This window comes from Dendrobates tinctorius, unplaced genomic scaffold, assembly GCF_039654945.1.
Source record: "Dendrobates tinctorius isolate UK_male_01 unplaced genomic scaffold, ASM3965494v1 ptg000014l, whole genome shotgun sequence".
NCBI classification, from domain to species: Eukaryota; Metazoa; Chordata; class Amphibia; order Anura; family Dendrobatidae; genus Dendrobates; species Dendrobates tinctorius.
Window position 1 is genome coordinate 4,456,812 of NW_027361682.1, and position 17,008 is coordinate 4,473,819.

At 41.1% G+C, this 17,008-nt stretch overlaps 1 protein-coding gene across 1 annotated transcript in view; it reads left to right on the forward strand.

Moving 5' to 3' along the window:
- LOC141070511 (uncharacterized) overlaps positions 1-16,641 on the forward strand; it is a 45,736-nt gene extending 29,095 nt beyond the window's left edge. Inside the window, exon 10 of the mRNA XM_073559512.1 lies at positions 11,082-16,641. Coding sequence (XP_073415613.1) covers positions 11,082-12,505 — 1,424 coding nt within the window. The 3' untranslated portion in view covers positions 12,506-16,641. The remainder of the gene's footprint in view (positions 1-11,081) is intronic.
- The last annotated feature ends 367 nt before the right edge of the window (positions 16,642-17,008 follow it).

Here is a 17,008-nt window from a genome sequence, read left to right on the forward strand (position 1 = left end):
TTCTCTTTTAGCTTGGGTAAAAGAGTTCAGGGTTCTATCCCTAAGTAAACTGGCCAAGAGAGCATGGGCTTTATTTGCTTTCTCGTAATATTTTTGTTTAGTATAAAGAAAATGTTTTTCAACTTTATGCATTGAGAGATCTTTTAGTTTATTTCTAGTTGCTACAACCCTATTCAAGACCCTTACCGAGGGAGAGACTCCTAACCTTCGCACCTCCTTAATCAATTGAGAAGTTAATTTATGAAATTCAAATTTAGTGTTTCTCTTTAATCTAGAACCCTCTTTGATACAATATCCCCTCATGACAGCCTTATGGGCTTCCCACAGAACTGAGGGAGAGGAAACCGAACCCTCATTCAGTTGGAAGAAGTCAGTGAGATGGTTCAGTAAAGTTTTCTGAATAGTCGAATCTTAATTAGATACTCATTCAACCGCCAGTGACACTTTCTGGTAAACTGTTGAGTAGATTTAAGGTCCAGCACCACAAAAGCATGATCGGTCCAGGTGATGTGTCCCATCTCAGCCTTCACCATCATTCTAAGGGTCAAAATGTTTGCAAAGAAATAGTCGTTTCTAGTGGTTATGATGAGGAAAGGAGTAGAAAGAGAAGACCCTGTCCCTGTGATGATCTATTCTCCACAAGTCAAACAAGGAGTTAGTGCTAATTAATTTCCTAGTCTCTCACCATTCTAATTAGGTTTTGTGGTGGGGGATCATTATTAATAGATTGTCTATGAAATGTTTCTGAGAAATGAATATTAAAATCGCCTACCACTAGTAAAGCTGCCGGCTAAAGTTTCCGAGTCAGGGAAAGGACTTTACTCAAAAATTTAATCTGACCAGAATTCGGGGCATATACATTTTCATAGGATAATAGGGTTACCCTTCAAAGAAGCTTCCAAAATAACATATCTACCCTCAGAATCAATGTGTTTTATTCACTTGTGCTGGGCAACCTGATGATAGTAAGATGGCCACACACCTTCTCTTATTATTATTTAAAGAACAATAGCACATAGGGAAGGAGTTGAAAGCAAACCTGAAACTACCCGACTTGTCATAATGTGTCTCCTAAAGGAAGGCAACATCAGCCTTTTGGGACTTCAGTTCCTGGAAGGTAAGCCTCCTTTTCCTAGGGGAGTTAAGTCCCCTGACATTCAGTGAAATTATGCACGTCATTTTATATTATTCAGTTTACTCACTCTCATATGACCCCCAATTGTTATCACTGACCCCCCTTTCTTCCCAGAGCAATAGCGTCCAATGTTCTGAATGTTGCAATCGGATTAATGGAAAGGAGAGAAACATTAGGGAAAGACAAAGAAAATAAAAACAAAAAATAGAAACATACAACTTTTGAAAGTAAAACATTATAATTCCCAGGAGTAGTAATCCTGGTCTGTGGCTACCCCCCGTGGAATATGTCTATTCCACCAGGAAGGATAAAAAAAAAAAAAACGTAGCCACAGAGAAGATTCTCAGGGAGGCGGAGCCCAGTACCCGACCCCTACAGAGGAAGAACAACTACACCAAAGCTGTCCTCCGTCACCAGAAATTCCAGGGCGCCCCCAGGCATATAATTTTAATACTTGGCGAGATTTCCTCGCCCACTGAGAAAAACAGCTTTTAAACAAGTATGAAAAACTGTAAAGGTAAGCCTGCACTGGCTATTACTAGGTAGCATACTCTAAACTATTTTTAAGGAGATTAAGTCTTGAAGAATACAAAAGAGAGATAAGGGAGATCCTTGTTGTAAGTGTAATCTATAGTATCAGCGAAGACCTGTTGTTCCTCTTTTTCCGCCCCTGCCACTCAGACGTTCTTTTCTTCTCTTCTGGGTCCAAACCGGTGATGGGGGCGGACCCAAGATGACGGGGTCACCCTAGTCCGAGATCTTAGGGACCTGGGGCTCCAACCTCTAACAGAAGGCCAGAAGATCCTCAAAGGACCGCAGCATCGCCAAAACCCCCTCTCTCCGGGTTGTTAGGGCAAAGGGGAATCTGTTATGAGCTCATTTTCTCCTTCACCTTTGATGTCTGATGAACTCCTTCTGCTGGTGAAAGGAGGTAGTGAAATTGATTTGGATGGGAAAAACCTGTCATCTGAACAGGTGGAGTGTGATTGGACATCCGGAATCTCTGAGTGGATATAAGGCCGCCGACGCCCTGCTGGGTTGCTGGTGATCCTCTCTGCTCTGAGCTCTGGCCTCCAGTTTAGTCCTGTCTACTAAAGCTAAGTTTTTGCTCTGCTATTGTTTCATGAGATTTTGTCTGGTTTACTTAGTGTTTGTGTTCAGCCAGCCCTGGTTGGGACTGGCTGAACTCCATTTTTGTCTCTGATCAGTTGATCTCTTTGCTCTGTTTTCAGAATATACCTGAGTGCTGATATAGTGATTTTAAAGTCTAGTGACTTCAGGGCCTTTTCTATCAGACGTGTTGGACATTATTTTTGGCAGGGTTTTGCGTGATTGCAGACAGTTGCTTTTTTTTCCTGTCCTATCTAGTTAGTGAGGGCCCCATCGTTTGCTCAGCCTGTCTTTCTGTCTGTGTTTGTGTTTTCATCTGTTTTCACCGTCAATACATGTTGGGGGCTGTCTATTGCTTTGGGGTCTGCTCTGGGGCAGTTTAGATTTCCCCTTTCTTTCTTTAGGTTTATTTAGTTCTCCGGCTGTGAACGAGGTGTCTAGGACCACCGCAGGAACACCCCACGGCTACTGTTAGTGGTTGTGAATAGGATCAGGGGTCTGCAATCCGCTAGCTACCAACCTCTCCGGTTTTCTGGACTTAGCTTGTATTTTTGTTTTTTCCTCCTCCGGTGACTCATTCATAACAGGAATCCCCATCTATAAGGGATTCTAAGGTATTTCAGGACTGTCAGCAAAGGTCTAAGCAGCCTCCTCTTTTGTAGAGTAATGCGAGATAGGTCTGTGAATAATTGAATGGCCGTGTCCTGATACGTCATCTCCCTTAGGGACCTGGCCGGTGACCAGAATGGTGACCGGTCTGCAAACCATGTCCTATGAGGAACGGTTACAGGACTTGGAAATATTTAGCTTGCAAAAAAGAAGACTGAGAGGAGACTTAATAGCTGTCTACAAATATTTCAAGGGATGTCACATTGTAGAAGGATCATCTTTATTCTCATTTGCACAAGGAAAGACTAGAAGCAATGGGATGAAACTGAATGGGAGGAGACACATATTAGATATTAGAAAAAAACTTTTGACAGTGAGATCAATGAGTGAAACAGGCTGCCACGAGAGGTGGTGAGTTCTCTTTCAGTGGAAGTTTTCAAACAGAGGCAGGACAGACATCTATCTAGGATGATTTAGTGAATCTTGCTTTGAGCAGGGGGTTGGACCAGATGATCCAGCAGGTCCCTTCCAACTCTACCATTCTATGATTCCATGATTATTCTTTCCTTGGTTTCAAAATCATGTAAACAACAGATAATGTCTCTTGGAAATGGTAATGAACCTTTAGGCTGAAGGGCCCGATGTGCCTGGTCAAATTTAACGGGTGGAAGGCCTGGGTCATCCAAAATGGACGAGAAGATTTCCTGTAAGATTAGTATTTTTCTGCTTGTTTGATTCTGGGACCCCTCTCACTCTGATGTTTATTGGGTGACTGCTAAAGCTCTGACATGTAGGATCTAGTTATGTCATGCTCTCCCTCCAAGAAGTCAATTCTGCCTAACAAAAGTTGCAAGTCCTGTTGCACGCAGGCAATTTCAGATCTGCATGTGTCTTTAACGTCTGATATAAGTGCTTTAAAGTCTTTTTTTTTTAGGAGAAATGTGCAAAAACCCTCAGCCACTGTGCGGGAAAGTGCTCATCCAGGTGGTCCCCATCCTCATCAAAAGACCCCTCTAAATAGTCACACTTGTCACCTTCATGGGAGATACTAGGGGTTAGCTTGGGAGGATCTTTTTGATAGTTTAATACACCTTTTTTCCCTGGTTTACCCTTCCCTTCTGTAAGGGTCGCTACATGATTTTGCTGGGGAGCAGGAAACTTAGCCTGATGATAATCAGGGGTGGGGGTGAGGTGGTCTTCTTCTCCAACCTGATGGTAATCGCCAGCAGCAGCATGCAGACTTCGTGGGGATAGAGACCCCATGGATCCTTCAGTGCAACATGTCCCCTGAGCCTCCCTGCCATCCGCCGTTGTCTCCTTACCCCCTGGGGGCTCAGCATCCAAAGGACTGAACTGTAGCTCTCCCTCCTCTCCAGTTCCATGCAGCATGTCCTCCTTGTGCTTGCTGGCCGCCTCCCCCTCTCTGCAAGATGGCGATCTCGGTCCAGCGGTTCCACGCTTCCGAGGAAGAAAAACGTCCAGGGCTGTTGCAGGGCCGTTTTGTACCGCTCCGGAGAACGCGTTTCTCCCCCTCCTCGGACCCATCGTGGGCAGGATAGAGAGCCAGTGCAGGGCTCTTAAGCCTGTAATCTATGGTGAATAATGAGAAAAAAAATTCAGCTCTCCTGGTAATGTATGGTGCCTGGCGGGAGCACGTCCTCTCACACCAGCATCCGGACACGCCCCCCGTAGGGTCCTCCATTTTAATAGTAAAAGCTATGTATACATTTGTGAGCTGATATTAATAGCCTGGGAAGCTCCATGGTTATTACCCACTTCCCAGGCTATATACATCTGCCCCCAGCCGTCAGCTTTCTTTCTGCTGCTTATGAAAATGGCGCGATAGCCCACGCCATTTTCCGAAAAATAATCTTTTATTAATTAAATACATGTCCAGTAATTTGCACACACACTGCACTAATTGTATTTGTCACTGACATCTATACAGCTATCTTTTCTATTTACTCCGAGAGGGAAAAAGCTGTATTTTCTGTATGTAATCCATCTCTTCTATCCTGTCAGCGCCTGCAGTGATTTTACTATCACTAACTAGCTATCTATCTAGCTATGCAATATACACTGCTTAAAAAAATAAAGTGAACACTTAAATAACACATCCTAGACCTGAATGAATAAAATATTTTCATTGAATAGTTTGTTCTGTAGAACGTTGAATGTGCGGACAACAAAATCACACAAAAATCATCAATGGAAATCAAATTTATTAACCAATGGAGGCCTGGATTTGGAGTCACACACAAAATTAAAGTGGAATGTAATGTCCTTAAAACAAGTCAAAATGAGGCTCAGTATTGTGTGTGGCCTCCACGTGCCTGTATGACCTCCCTACTGTACAACGCCTGGGCATGCTCCTGATGAGGTGGTGGATGGTCTCCTGAGTGATCTTCTCCCAGACCTGGACTAAAGCATCCACCAACTCCTGGACAGTATGTGGTGAAACGTGACATTGGTGGATGGAGCGAGATATGATGTCCCAGATGTGCTCAATCAGATTCAGGTCTGGGGAACGGGCGGGCCAGTCTATAGCTTCAATGCCTTCATCTTGCAGGAACTGCTGACACACTCCAGCCACATGAGGTCTGGCATTGTCCTGCATTAGGAGGAACCCAGGGCCAATCGCACCAGCATATGGTCTCACAAGGGGTCTGAGGATCTCATCTCGGTACCTAATGACAGTCAGGCTAACTTTGGCGAGCACATGGAGGGCTGTGCAGCCCTCCAAAGTAATGCCACCCCACACCATTACTGACCCACTCCCAAACCGGTCATGCTGAAGGATGTTGCAGGCAGCAGATGGCTCTCCACGGCGTCTCCAGACTCTGTCACGTCTGTCACATGTGCTCATTGTGAACCTGCTTTCATCTGTGAAGAGCACAGGGCACCAGTGGAGATTTTGCCAATCCTGGTGTTCTGTGGCAAATGCCAAGCGTCCTGCACAGTGTTGGGTTGTGAGCATAACCCCCATCTGTGGATGTCGGGCCTTCAGACCATCCTCATGGAGTCGGTTTCTAACCATTTGTGCAGACACATGCACATTTGTGGCCTGCTGGAGGTCATTTTGCAGGGCTCTGGCAGTGCTCCTCCTGTTCCTCCTTGCACAAAGGCGGAGGTAGCGGTCCTGCTGTTGGGTTGTTGCCCTCCTACGGCCCCCTCCACATCTCCTGGTGTACTGGCCTGTCTCCTGATATCACCTCCAGCCTCTGGACACTACGCTGACAGACACAGCAAGCCTTCTTGACACAGTTCGCATTGATGTGCCATCCTGGATGAGCTGCACTACCTGAGCCACTTGTGTGGGTTGTAGAGTGCATCTCATGCTACCTCGAGTATGAAAGCGCAATCAACATTCGAAAGTGACCAAAACATCAGCCAGAAAACATTGGTTCTGAGATGTGGTCTGTGGTCCCCACCTGCAGAACCACTCCTTTATTGAGTGTGAATTGATAATTGCCAACAATTTCCATCTGTTGTCTATTTCATTTGCACAACAGCATGTGAAATTGATTGTCAATCACTGTTGCTTCCTAAGTGGACAGTTTGACGTCTTGATATATAGATATATAGTCCTCAAGATGAAAGCGTCACACCAAAGAGATTCCAAATAAAGTGCTATTTATTATTGATGGGCTAATAAATAGCACTTTATCTGGAATCTCTTTGGTGTGCTGCTTTCATCTTGAGGACTATTTTTGAGGTTTGATATATGCCTGGAAGGCTTGCACCTGCATTGTTTGTTTATTTTTTGTGCTGTTTTTCCCTTTTTTCTACACACATATATATATAAATATATATATACTGTATATATATAGGAGTCACTGACATCTAGATATCTATGTATTCTATGTGTATATATCTATTATATTCTAAAATGTCAGTGTGATTTTACTGTATACAGCACATGAATTGCCGGCTTACTGTATTGTTTACTTGTGCTGTATTACGCCTGCATTGTTGGATTTACTGCATCGCTGTCATGTTGCCAATAATTTTCAATAAATAAAACATTGAAAACAAATGAATTGCCGGCTTTTCAAAGGACACTGGTGTGTAAAAATCAGACAACACTCGCATGGTCAGAATGCGGCACGATTTATTTTTTCTCGCATCCATGGATTTCAATTGGCGTGTCTCGTCCAAGATACGCAACAAATCGCAGCATGCTGCGTTTTTTTTCTCAGTATGACTTCAGCTGAGAAAAAAATCGCATATGAGATGTAACCCATTGAATAACATTGGTCAGAGTGCTATCCGAGTTTTTATTGGATTGCACTCGTCCGTTTTTCTGCCAAATGAATATGAGCCCTAACACTTCAATTCATTTTCAGGGTATGTGCACACATTGCATTTTTTCTGCGTTTTTTTCTGCATGGATTTGTGAAGAACACAGTTTTACAGTACAAGAAAAATGAATGCGATTCCTTGAAATCTCATGCACGGGATGCTTATTTTTTTTCTTTGCAGATGGTTTACAGCAGATTAAAATCTGCAACACATCAATTCTTGCAGCACTTTGCAATATAGTTAACACAATACAATTGAGTTGAGAAATGTCTGCAACAAAAACGCATGTAAAAAAAAACACATGGCAAAAACAAGTATTTTATGCCGCGTTTTTCCTGCTAACACATCTGAATTTGCAGCAGAATTTTCTTTAATTCCAATACTGGGTCCACCCCCTCCATTCATTATAAATCCTTGATTGTAAAGAATTGTGGGATGGGATAAGACATTATCAGGGTCTTATAATGAAATTGGGGGTGGGAGAGGGTGCTATCAAATACTTAGCAAAATTTGGACCTGGGCCCCCACCTGCATGTTGATCAGATGTATGTGCCCTTGTTGTGACAAGTAAAACTGTTTCATCCTAGTGTACATTCATGATAAAATATCTCCCATCCTGGGTTCATTGGTAAAATATCCCTTATTCTGAGGACCCTTCATTGTCCTCCATCCTGTGCTCTTTCTTGGTAAAATGTCCACCATCCTAGGCCTTTCTAGCAATAATTCCCCTTTAATCTCCCCCATCTGACTTGCTAAGTGAGGATAGAGCAGAACCATACTGTGTTACAGCAATATACTCATCCTTTATTGTAGGATCAGATGTGCTTTGCTCTGAGTTGTTATTAAAAGAGATTGACTCTTCTCAAGTTCTGCAGCCCCAACCAGATGCAAAGTTGTCTCCAGCATGATCATCCACCTCCCTTGAAAGTGCAGAGAAGTGATTAGTCACCTCTGTAGGATGTGTTTGCACCTTATTTCAAGAGGGAGCTCCTTTGCCCAGTGTTAGTTTTCATGCTGCCGCCATTCACACTCTTGAACCTGCAGAGGGCACGTCGGTGCCATCTTGGATATTAGTGTCTCCTACTGCTTAATGGTGTTTTTTTGCCACCCCTCCAGCCATGATTACCCCACCACTGTACACTGGTAAGTGCCAGGGTATGCAAGGTAACTGTATAGCCAGGTCTCACGCTTTTAGGGGCCTAGTGGAACCTCTGACAGGCTATTTATCCCCGGAGCTCTTCTGCTGCACGACCGCTCACATGCCTGCCCAGGCCATGCCCCTTTAGATGTGATTTTCCTATTGCCTACACCTGGTACTTGCTACAGATGAGTTTGTTCGAGCATCACATGCTTAAAACAATGTTGTTTACCCACAATTTTGTCCCGACCATTTTGTACAGACAATAGACATTACAGCATAACAAACACAGATCAAAACAGATACCAAGATGAATGAGGGCCCTGCTCGCAAACTTACAATCTATGAAGAAAAAGGGGAAGACACGAAAGGTGGATTGTAACAATTGCTTTCGTTGTTTGGACTAGCCATAGTGTAAGAATCAGGTGTTCAAGTAATGCTACATGAACCGGTTATCGGCCTAAGTATGTAACAGTACAGACACAGAGGGCTATTAAATGCCTAAAGCATGTGAGATCATGATGCGAGGATCCTGGTTATGGTAAAAATTTTGAATGAGTAACACAGAGATAGTTAGGTTAATGCGTTGAGGCAGTAGGCCAGACTGAACAAATGCGGTTTTAGGGAAGGCTTAAAACTGTGGGGATTGGGGATTAATCATATTAACCTGGGTAGTGCATTTCAAAGAATTGGCGCAGCACCTGAAAAGTCTTGGAGACGAGAATGGGAGGTCCTGATTATTGAATAAACCCTCCATTCCGTCACTGCGAGTTTCCCAAATCCCCAGAACACAGTGCTGCCACCAGCTCCTCGTTCTACATAAAAATCAATATCAGGTCAGGAGCCAACCCACGCGGTAGCGAAATTTAGCCCAGAGGACATGGCTGTACTTTATAGAGCAAGGAAAATGAAACTCGTAAATTTTATAGATTGACTCCAGAAACTATAGGCAGTGTTTACAAAAATATAAAAGATGTTACAAATAAGACAAGATACAGTATATACAGGCAATTACAAAATAAAATGGATTAAAATATGAAACTTACATACCTCAGTCAATGGCACGCCATGTGGAGGAGGAGGAATGTGCACCTTCCCCAAGGGAAAATGGTCTATCAGCATAGCTTTCTAGCTGTCACCCCGGGTGAATGATGACTATGGAATGCGCTCCCTTTTGAAAGTTACTAGCAAACTTATGAGAGCCAAAACTCTGGCTGCGAGGCTCGCAGAGTGATGGCAGGACTATCATTTTTCTTATTACGAAATTACCGTTTTTTTTATACCAAACATCGTATACCTATGCATTACTGTGAGGCATAAAAACTTTACTCGGGTTCCGGTGGCCGCCCAATCTCCAACGTTGCTGTGAATAGCTTTTATGATGTAGATTCCAAAAATGTAGTCTTCTTGCATTTATGAATATACTGTGTTGCTATATTCGATCTGAGATAAACAATGGAACCATGTGCTTTTAGACAAAGGCTGAGTTAGCTGATCACAAACCACATTCCTGAGGGAGGGGGAAAGAGTGGGATAGAATTACACAGGCAGACTGAAGGGGCAGGCAGCTGTGAAGGGGAATGTTGGTGAGCACAGTGTTCTTTACAAATCAAAGGGGGGGAAGGGCAGCATGTCATTTAAAAACCAAGGAGATACAGCGGAAAGTTCTGGAGGTGTAATCGAAATCCTAGAAAATGGTTCATAGTTTCATGACACCCTGACAGAAAAAAGATTCTCTGTTGTGAGCTCATCTGTTCATTCACCTTTTGTGTCCGAGGATCTCCCTCTTCTGGTGAAGGAAGGTAGTGAGGCTGATTTGGATGAAAGAAACCAAACACCTGATCAGGTGGATTGTGACTGGGTAACAGGAACTTCAGACTGGATATAAGGCAGCCGACACCCTTCTGAGTGGCTGGTGATTTCTCTGCTGGATTCTTGGAGACCAGTCTGATTCCTGCTTCCCAAAGATAAGTTTTTGCTCTGCTATTGAACTTATTAGTTTTGGTTTTGTTTACCTTGTTTTTTTAGTTCAGCCATCCCCGGCTAGGGTGTGCTGGATTCTTATTCCTTGATCAGTGTTCTCTTTTGCTCTGCTTTCAGAATATTCTGAGTGCTGATATAGGGTTTGAAGTCTAGTGACTTCAGGGTCCTTTTTGCTTATCAGTTGTGTTGGTAATATTTTTAGCAGGGTTTTCTCGGATTGCAGACAGCAGCTTTTCTGTCCTGTCCTTTTTAGTTAGCTTGGGCCCCATCGTCTGCTTAACCTATCTTTCTATCTGTGTTAGTGTTTTCATCTGGCTTCACCGTCATTATATGTTGGGGGCTGCCTATTGCTTTTGGGTCTGCTCTGGGGCAGTCAGTTTTTCCCTTTTCTCTCTTTAGGCTTATTTAGATCTCTGGCTGTGACGAGGTGTCTAGGATCACCGTAGGAACACTCCACGGCTACTGCTAGTTGTGTGATAGGATTAGGGGTCTGCAATCCGCTAGTTTCCAACCTCTCTGATTTTCTGGGCTGAGCTTGTGTTTTGTTTTTTCCTCCTCGGTGACTCAATCATAACAGTTCTCCATGCCTGATATAATTGGTAATAACTGTAGACAATGCCAGCAAAAAAGTGATAATTTAAAACATGGCAACCTGGTGGCCTAACGTCATAATCTAATAATCCATGCTATGTACTCAACTTATTGATAATTTATTTGTATTAAAATTGTATAAATTATATAATATTGATATGATTGTAATGCAGTATTATTGAAAAACAATAACATTGCGTTTATTTTTGGCAGATGAGTGTACCAAGAGCTCAAAAGGACATCTGAAACTTTCAGATTTTACAACCGATGATTATGGTATTACACCAGATACATATGAAAAACATACTATTATCCCAGATATACCTCCAGCCCTTCTCAGGAAAAATCCATTATCTGATCGTTGTCAACAGGTCATTTCTTCTGTTTCATCAATGACCGATACGCAAAACAAAAGTCATAGAAGGACTAATGAACAAGCAATAGCTCTTAAAAAGGAGAAAAGATTTTCATGCTCCGAATGTGGGAAACGTTTTAATAGGAAATTCCATCTTGTTACACATCAGAGAATTCACACAGGGGAAAAGCCATTTTCATGTTCAGAATGTGGGAAATGTTTTAATGAGAAATCACATCTCATTGAACATCAGAGAATTCACACAGGGGAAAAGCCATTTTCATGTTCAGAATGTGGGAAATGTTTTACATATAAATCAAGTCTAGTTTCACATCAAAGAATTCACATGCCGGAGAAGCCGTTTTCTTGTTCAGAATGTGGGAAAAGTTATAGTACGAAAACAGATTTTGTTAGACATCACAGAACTCACACACAGGAGAAGCCATATTCATGTTCAGAATGTGGGAAATGTTTTACTATGAAACCATATCTCACTGAACATCAGAGAATTCACACAGGGGAGAAGCCATATTCATGTTCAGAATGTGGTAAATGTTTTGTAAAGAAATCACATCTTATTGTACATCAGAGAGTTCACACAGGGGAGAAGCCATTTTCATGTTCAGAATGTGGAAAATGTTTTTCAGATAAATCAAGTCTTGTTACACATCAGAGAATACACACACAGGAAAAGCCATATTCATGTTCAGTATGTGAGAAATGTTATCGTTCGATTTCAGAATTTATTAGACATCAGAGAACTCACACGCAAGAGAGGCCATATTCATGTTCAGAATGTGGGAAATGTTTTAATGAGAAATCACATCTCATTGAACATCAGAAAAGTCACTCAGGGGAGAAGCCATTTTCTTGTTCAGAATGTGGGAAATGTTTTAAACAGAAATCAAATTTTATTGTACATCAGCGAATTCACACAGGGGAGAAGCGATTTTCATGTTCAGAGTGTGAGAAATGTTTTACATATAAATCAAGTCTTGTTATACATCAGAGAATTCACACAGGGGAGAAGCCATATTTATGTTCAGAATGTGGGAAATGTTTTAAACAGAAATCACGTCTCATTGAACATCAGAGAATTCACACACAAGAAAAGCCACATTCATGTTCAGAATGTGGGAAATGTTTTATACAGAAATCACATCTTATTGTACATCAGAGATTTCACACAGGGGAGAAGCCATTTTCATGTTCAGAATGTGGGAAATGTTTTACAGTAAAATCACATCTTGCTTGTCATGAAAGGACACACAGAAAGAGGTAGTGATTTTGCTTTTTTATCAATTTATTGAAAGCGTGTAAGAAAAAAGCAAGTTATAATACAGTCATACATCTACAAGAAAAAGGGAAAACAATTTACAGCATTAGATGATTATTAAAAAATGTATACAATTACTAATTATTGTAATTGAAATTCACCTATATTTGAATCATATATAAAATATTTAACATTTATATAACAAGTTGTCTAAAGCTGCTCTCATCTGTTCGATGTGACATTGGCATTGAAGATATGAGACATGATAAGAACATGATCAAAACAGTTGCCATCCAACATCTAGCCCATCTGTTAACAATTTAATGACCATGTATACATATTAAAGGGGCCTTATGATAAGTAAACAGAGCCCCCCCGATGGACCCCCATGCAGGTTACAGCTGCGGTATCAAACCCAACAAGTTTTGGATCCAATTAAACCCTTAAATGAGGTTAATTGCGACACCAGCATCTAATTGACTCTATGTTGGTTAAAACATATATAATATGTAAAAAAAACAAACACACAAAGTGCACACAAAAATTACAAAATCACATTTCACCACTAAAAATGCAACCTTTATCTTAAAACAAAATAGTCACTTAATTGGTATTGCTGCAACCAGGACGAACCAAACTATAAAATGGTGTCTTTAATTATTCTGTATGGCGAACACGTAAAAAAAAAAATATGTAACAAATTCCATGTTTTAATCATACTGACTTACAACAAAATGTATAAAAAGTTTTTAGTGTGTAAAAGTAGGAAATCATAAATAAATTTATAAATCTGGTTTGTGATCAAAAAAGTTATATACCCCAAATGTTACACAAAAAAATCTTTTAAATTATTCGATAAAAAATTAGTTCTGATTCAGCTTTGTCCACCAAAAAATTAAAAAATTTACAGCTCTCACAATATGGCAACAGAAATCTTTTTTTTATAAAAAAGAAAAAGAAAAACCTAAAAAATCTAAATCTTTTATTGTTATAAGAACTATTCTTGCACTGCTGATTATTTATTCATTCTACCTCCCAAAAACCGTAATAAGGCTAGGCTCAAATTAAAGCCACGTTCACACTATCAGTATTTGGTCAGTATTTTACATCAGTATTTGTAAGCCAAAACCAGGAGTGAGTGATAAATACGAGAAGTGGTGACGTGTTTCTATTATACTTTTCCTCTGATTGTTCCTCTCCTGGTTTTGGCTTACAAATACTGATATAAAATACTGACCAAATACTGAACATGTGCACAAGACCTAATCCTCTGCTCTCCGCTGAGCTCTGACGTTGGAGTTTTCATGTAAATCCCAAAAACTGCAGTTCACGTGAAACCCTGACAGAACCACTCATAATGAGGCATTATAATGATTTAATCAGCCATCAAGTGCCTCTAACAGCTGCAGATGGATCCGAGATGCAGCCATGGCTATTAATCAGTTAAATGCCGCTGTCAATTTCACTGGCTGGCATTCATAGGTAATTTTTCTATACATAGCTGTGTTGAAGCACTGCTATGTATAGCACAGGTTATCGGATTATCGCAACTTCAAGTCTCCTAAGGGGAGTATTCAACACAGTAAAATAAAAGTTATAAAATTAAAGAAAAGTTCAAATCACCCACCTTTTGCCCTATTAACCCCGTCTTAACATGAGCCATATATATACGGTGCCACGATTGTGCGGGCTCATGCTGTCTGCCACGATCGGGTGCAGGTGTCAGCTCTATGTGAGAGCTGACACCCTGCAGCAACGCACATGATCAGTTCTAGCACCGTTCTTGGACATTTAACCCTTCTGATGCTGCTGTCAATAGTCACAGCGACATCGAGGAGCAAAAGTGAGCTCCCTATCTGCTCGTGTTCTGCCGATGGTGTCTATGGTGACCCCAGACTGCAAGATGGCTTAGGCAGGCTTCAGACTTGTGGATGGGCGAGCTGTGGAGGGATGCAGACTTTTGCCGTGATGTTCTGCCCACGGCTGCACCTCCTCCGGTCAGCTCCGCCTACGTCCGCATGCGGCCTGCGTATCCTAACTTTAACATTGGGTACCCAGGCCGTGCGGATGTATGCAGATGCATCTGCATGCGTCGCTTTGACGTTGCAGCAACCTGTGTCAAACGCATGGGGTTGGAATTTCTTTTTTTCACCGCATCGTCAAAACGACGCATGCAGATGCATCTGAATACATCTGCACGGCCTGTGTACCCAATGTTAAAGATAGGTTATTCAGGCCGCTTCCCTCCATATCTCGCCCATCCGCAAGTGTGAACCTAGCCTTAGAGCAAGAGCTGACATGATTTCTCCCTGCCTGTCAGTTGCTGCTCTGATGCCCTGCAGTGCAGAAACCTTGCAGAGTATCAGATCATCGATCTGTTAGTGTTAATATGTCAGTGTTAATATAATGTCCCATAGTAAGATAATGTAAAACAGTTTCAAAAAGTTATTAAAAATTGTAAAAATATTTTTTCTAAATCCACAATAAAGACCAAAGAAAAAATATAATCCAATAAATTAATTTACATAAAAAAGTACACATATTTGGTATTGCCGCGTTCGGAATTATCCGCTCTATAAAACTGTCCCACTAGTTAACTCCTCCAGTTAACAACGTAAAAAATAAGTAAAAAGCGAGGCAAAAGGCTATGCTTTATCATCATACAGCTGAACAAAAAGTGCAATAAAATGCGATTAAAAAGACAAATGTAAATAAAAATGGTAGCTCTGAAATAGTCATCTTGTCAAGCAAAAAACAAGCTGCCATAAAGCTCTGTCAGTGGAAAAATTAAAAAATCTAAATGTGTTATCGTTGTAATCGTACTGACCCAAAGAATAAAGCTACCAATTTTACCACATGCAGACTGATATTTAAAAGAGAAATAAACAATTCCTGAATTGCTGGCTTTGTTCATTCTGCCTCCCAAAAATCAAAGAAAAAAGTGCTGAAAAAATGTCATGTGCCAGAAATTAGTACCAACAAAAGTGGTCACATCACTCTGTCGGCTGTAATATGGAAAAAGTACAGCGGTCTAAATAAGGTCTGGCAAAAACTAGGTTTTGCTAAAAAAAAATGTCTTTTAGTGTGTGACAGTAGCCAAACATAAAAACCTGATATACAGTAAATCTGATATCGCTGTATTCACACCGACCTGAAGAATAAATTGCTTATACCGCACGAGGAATGGCGTAAAAAATAAATAGAACCAATTCTTCATCTGCTGTTGATTTGTTCATTATGCCTCCTAACAATTGCAGTAAGGCTCGTCTCGCATTTATTCTACACTCTACACTGAGATCTTAAATCGGGGTTTCCATTTAAATTCTTCAAATACGTGATTCAGATGCATTCCCCGGCAAAAGATTCCATATAATGAGGTAGATGGTGTAGTGCTAAGATGTTAATGGCCATCAGGAATCCATATTGGTAGCCTGTCTTTAAGGAACCTTTAATATTTCAGTTCAGCTTATATTTATATAAGCTTATATATTTCAGTTCAGCTTATATTAGACTTGTATTTTCTGTTATTTTCCCAACACCTGGACCGCATAGCTCTTTTATCAATCCTTAGTGAGAAAGCGTACGTATGTTTATAGTATCATCCAATTTCTGCATAGTTTCGTTATCCATGTTTAGTGAGAAATGTTGTGTTTCTAGTATGGTAAAACATTTGGTAGCAGGAGAGCCTTTGGCATATTTTATCCGGTGATGTATTTGTCCGATGTTGATTGACGTCTGAAAAGTTGGCCATTCCGCCAAAGGGATACTATACTGGACAAATAGAACTTGTTAGGGCTTGTGTAATACTTGGTTACGCAAGCATTTGTTTCTAAACAAGATATAAGTTGGGGAAGACTTCAGCTAAGACAAAAGCCCTGTTAACCTGTGGGCTAAAAAAGGTACGCCCATGACGCCACAGTGCGGATCCCAGGAATTTCTCTGTCTTCCGTGTTCTGCTTCCCACAGCTGATGTTCCCGGACAGATGATGTGCTACTCCTGTTGAAGTTTTTCCTGTGTAGTGTGCAATGTAAGTACTTTACCTTTGTGATTTATATTATGCAAAAGTGTACGCAATATCACAATATTTCCTATTTTCTGTAATATTTTAATTATTATAATAAAGTTAATCACCTTCTTTAAAGCCGTATCCGACCCCTTTAAATACTTGGCAAAACAGATGGAGACACTGTTCATGCCATAGGACCTGTGATCCGGAAGTGTTCTTTTTAGGCAGGCATAAATGCGTTGCAGACCACAGTTTCGTGCACTTTTGAAAAAGACACCTCTGAACAGAGGCCAGACAAAGTCCAGAGTAACTCTGCTGCATCATTATAGTGAAGGGATCCCTCGGGAATTTCATCCACCTCCAGGTTTTCGTGGACCCATATATAGAGTCATTACAAACAGAGTGATCTATTTCAAGTTTTTATTGAGTCACTAATCGTTAACAGCACACATTCCCAGCAAGAACAAAAAGATGGTGCAAGTGACAGAGTCTCACAATTACG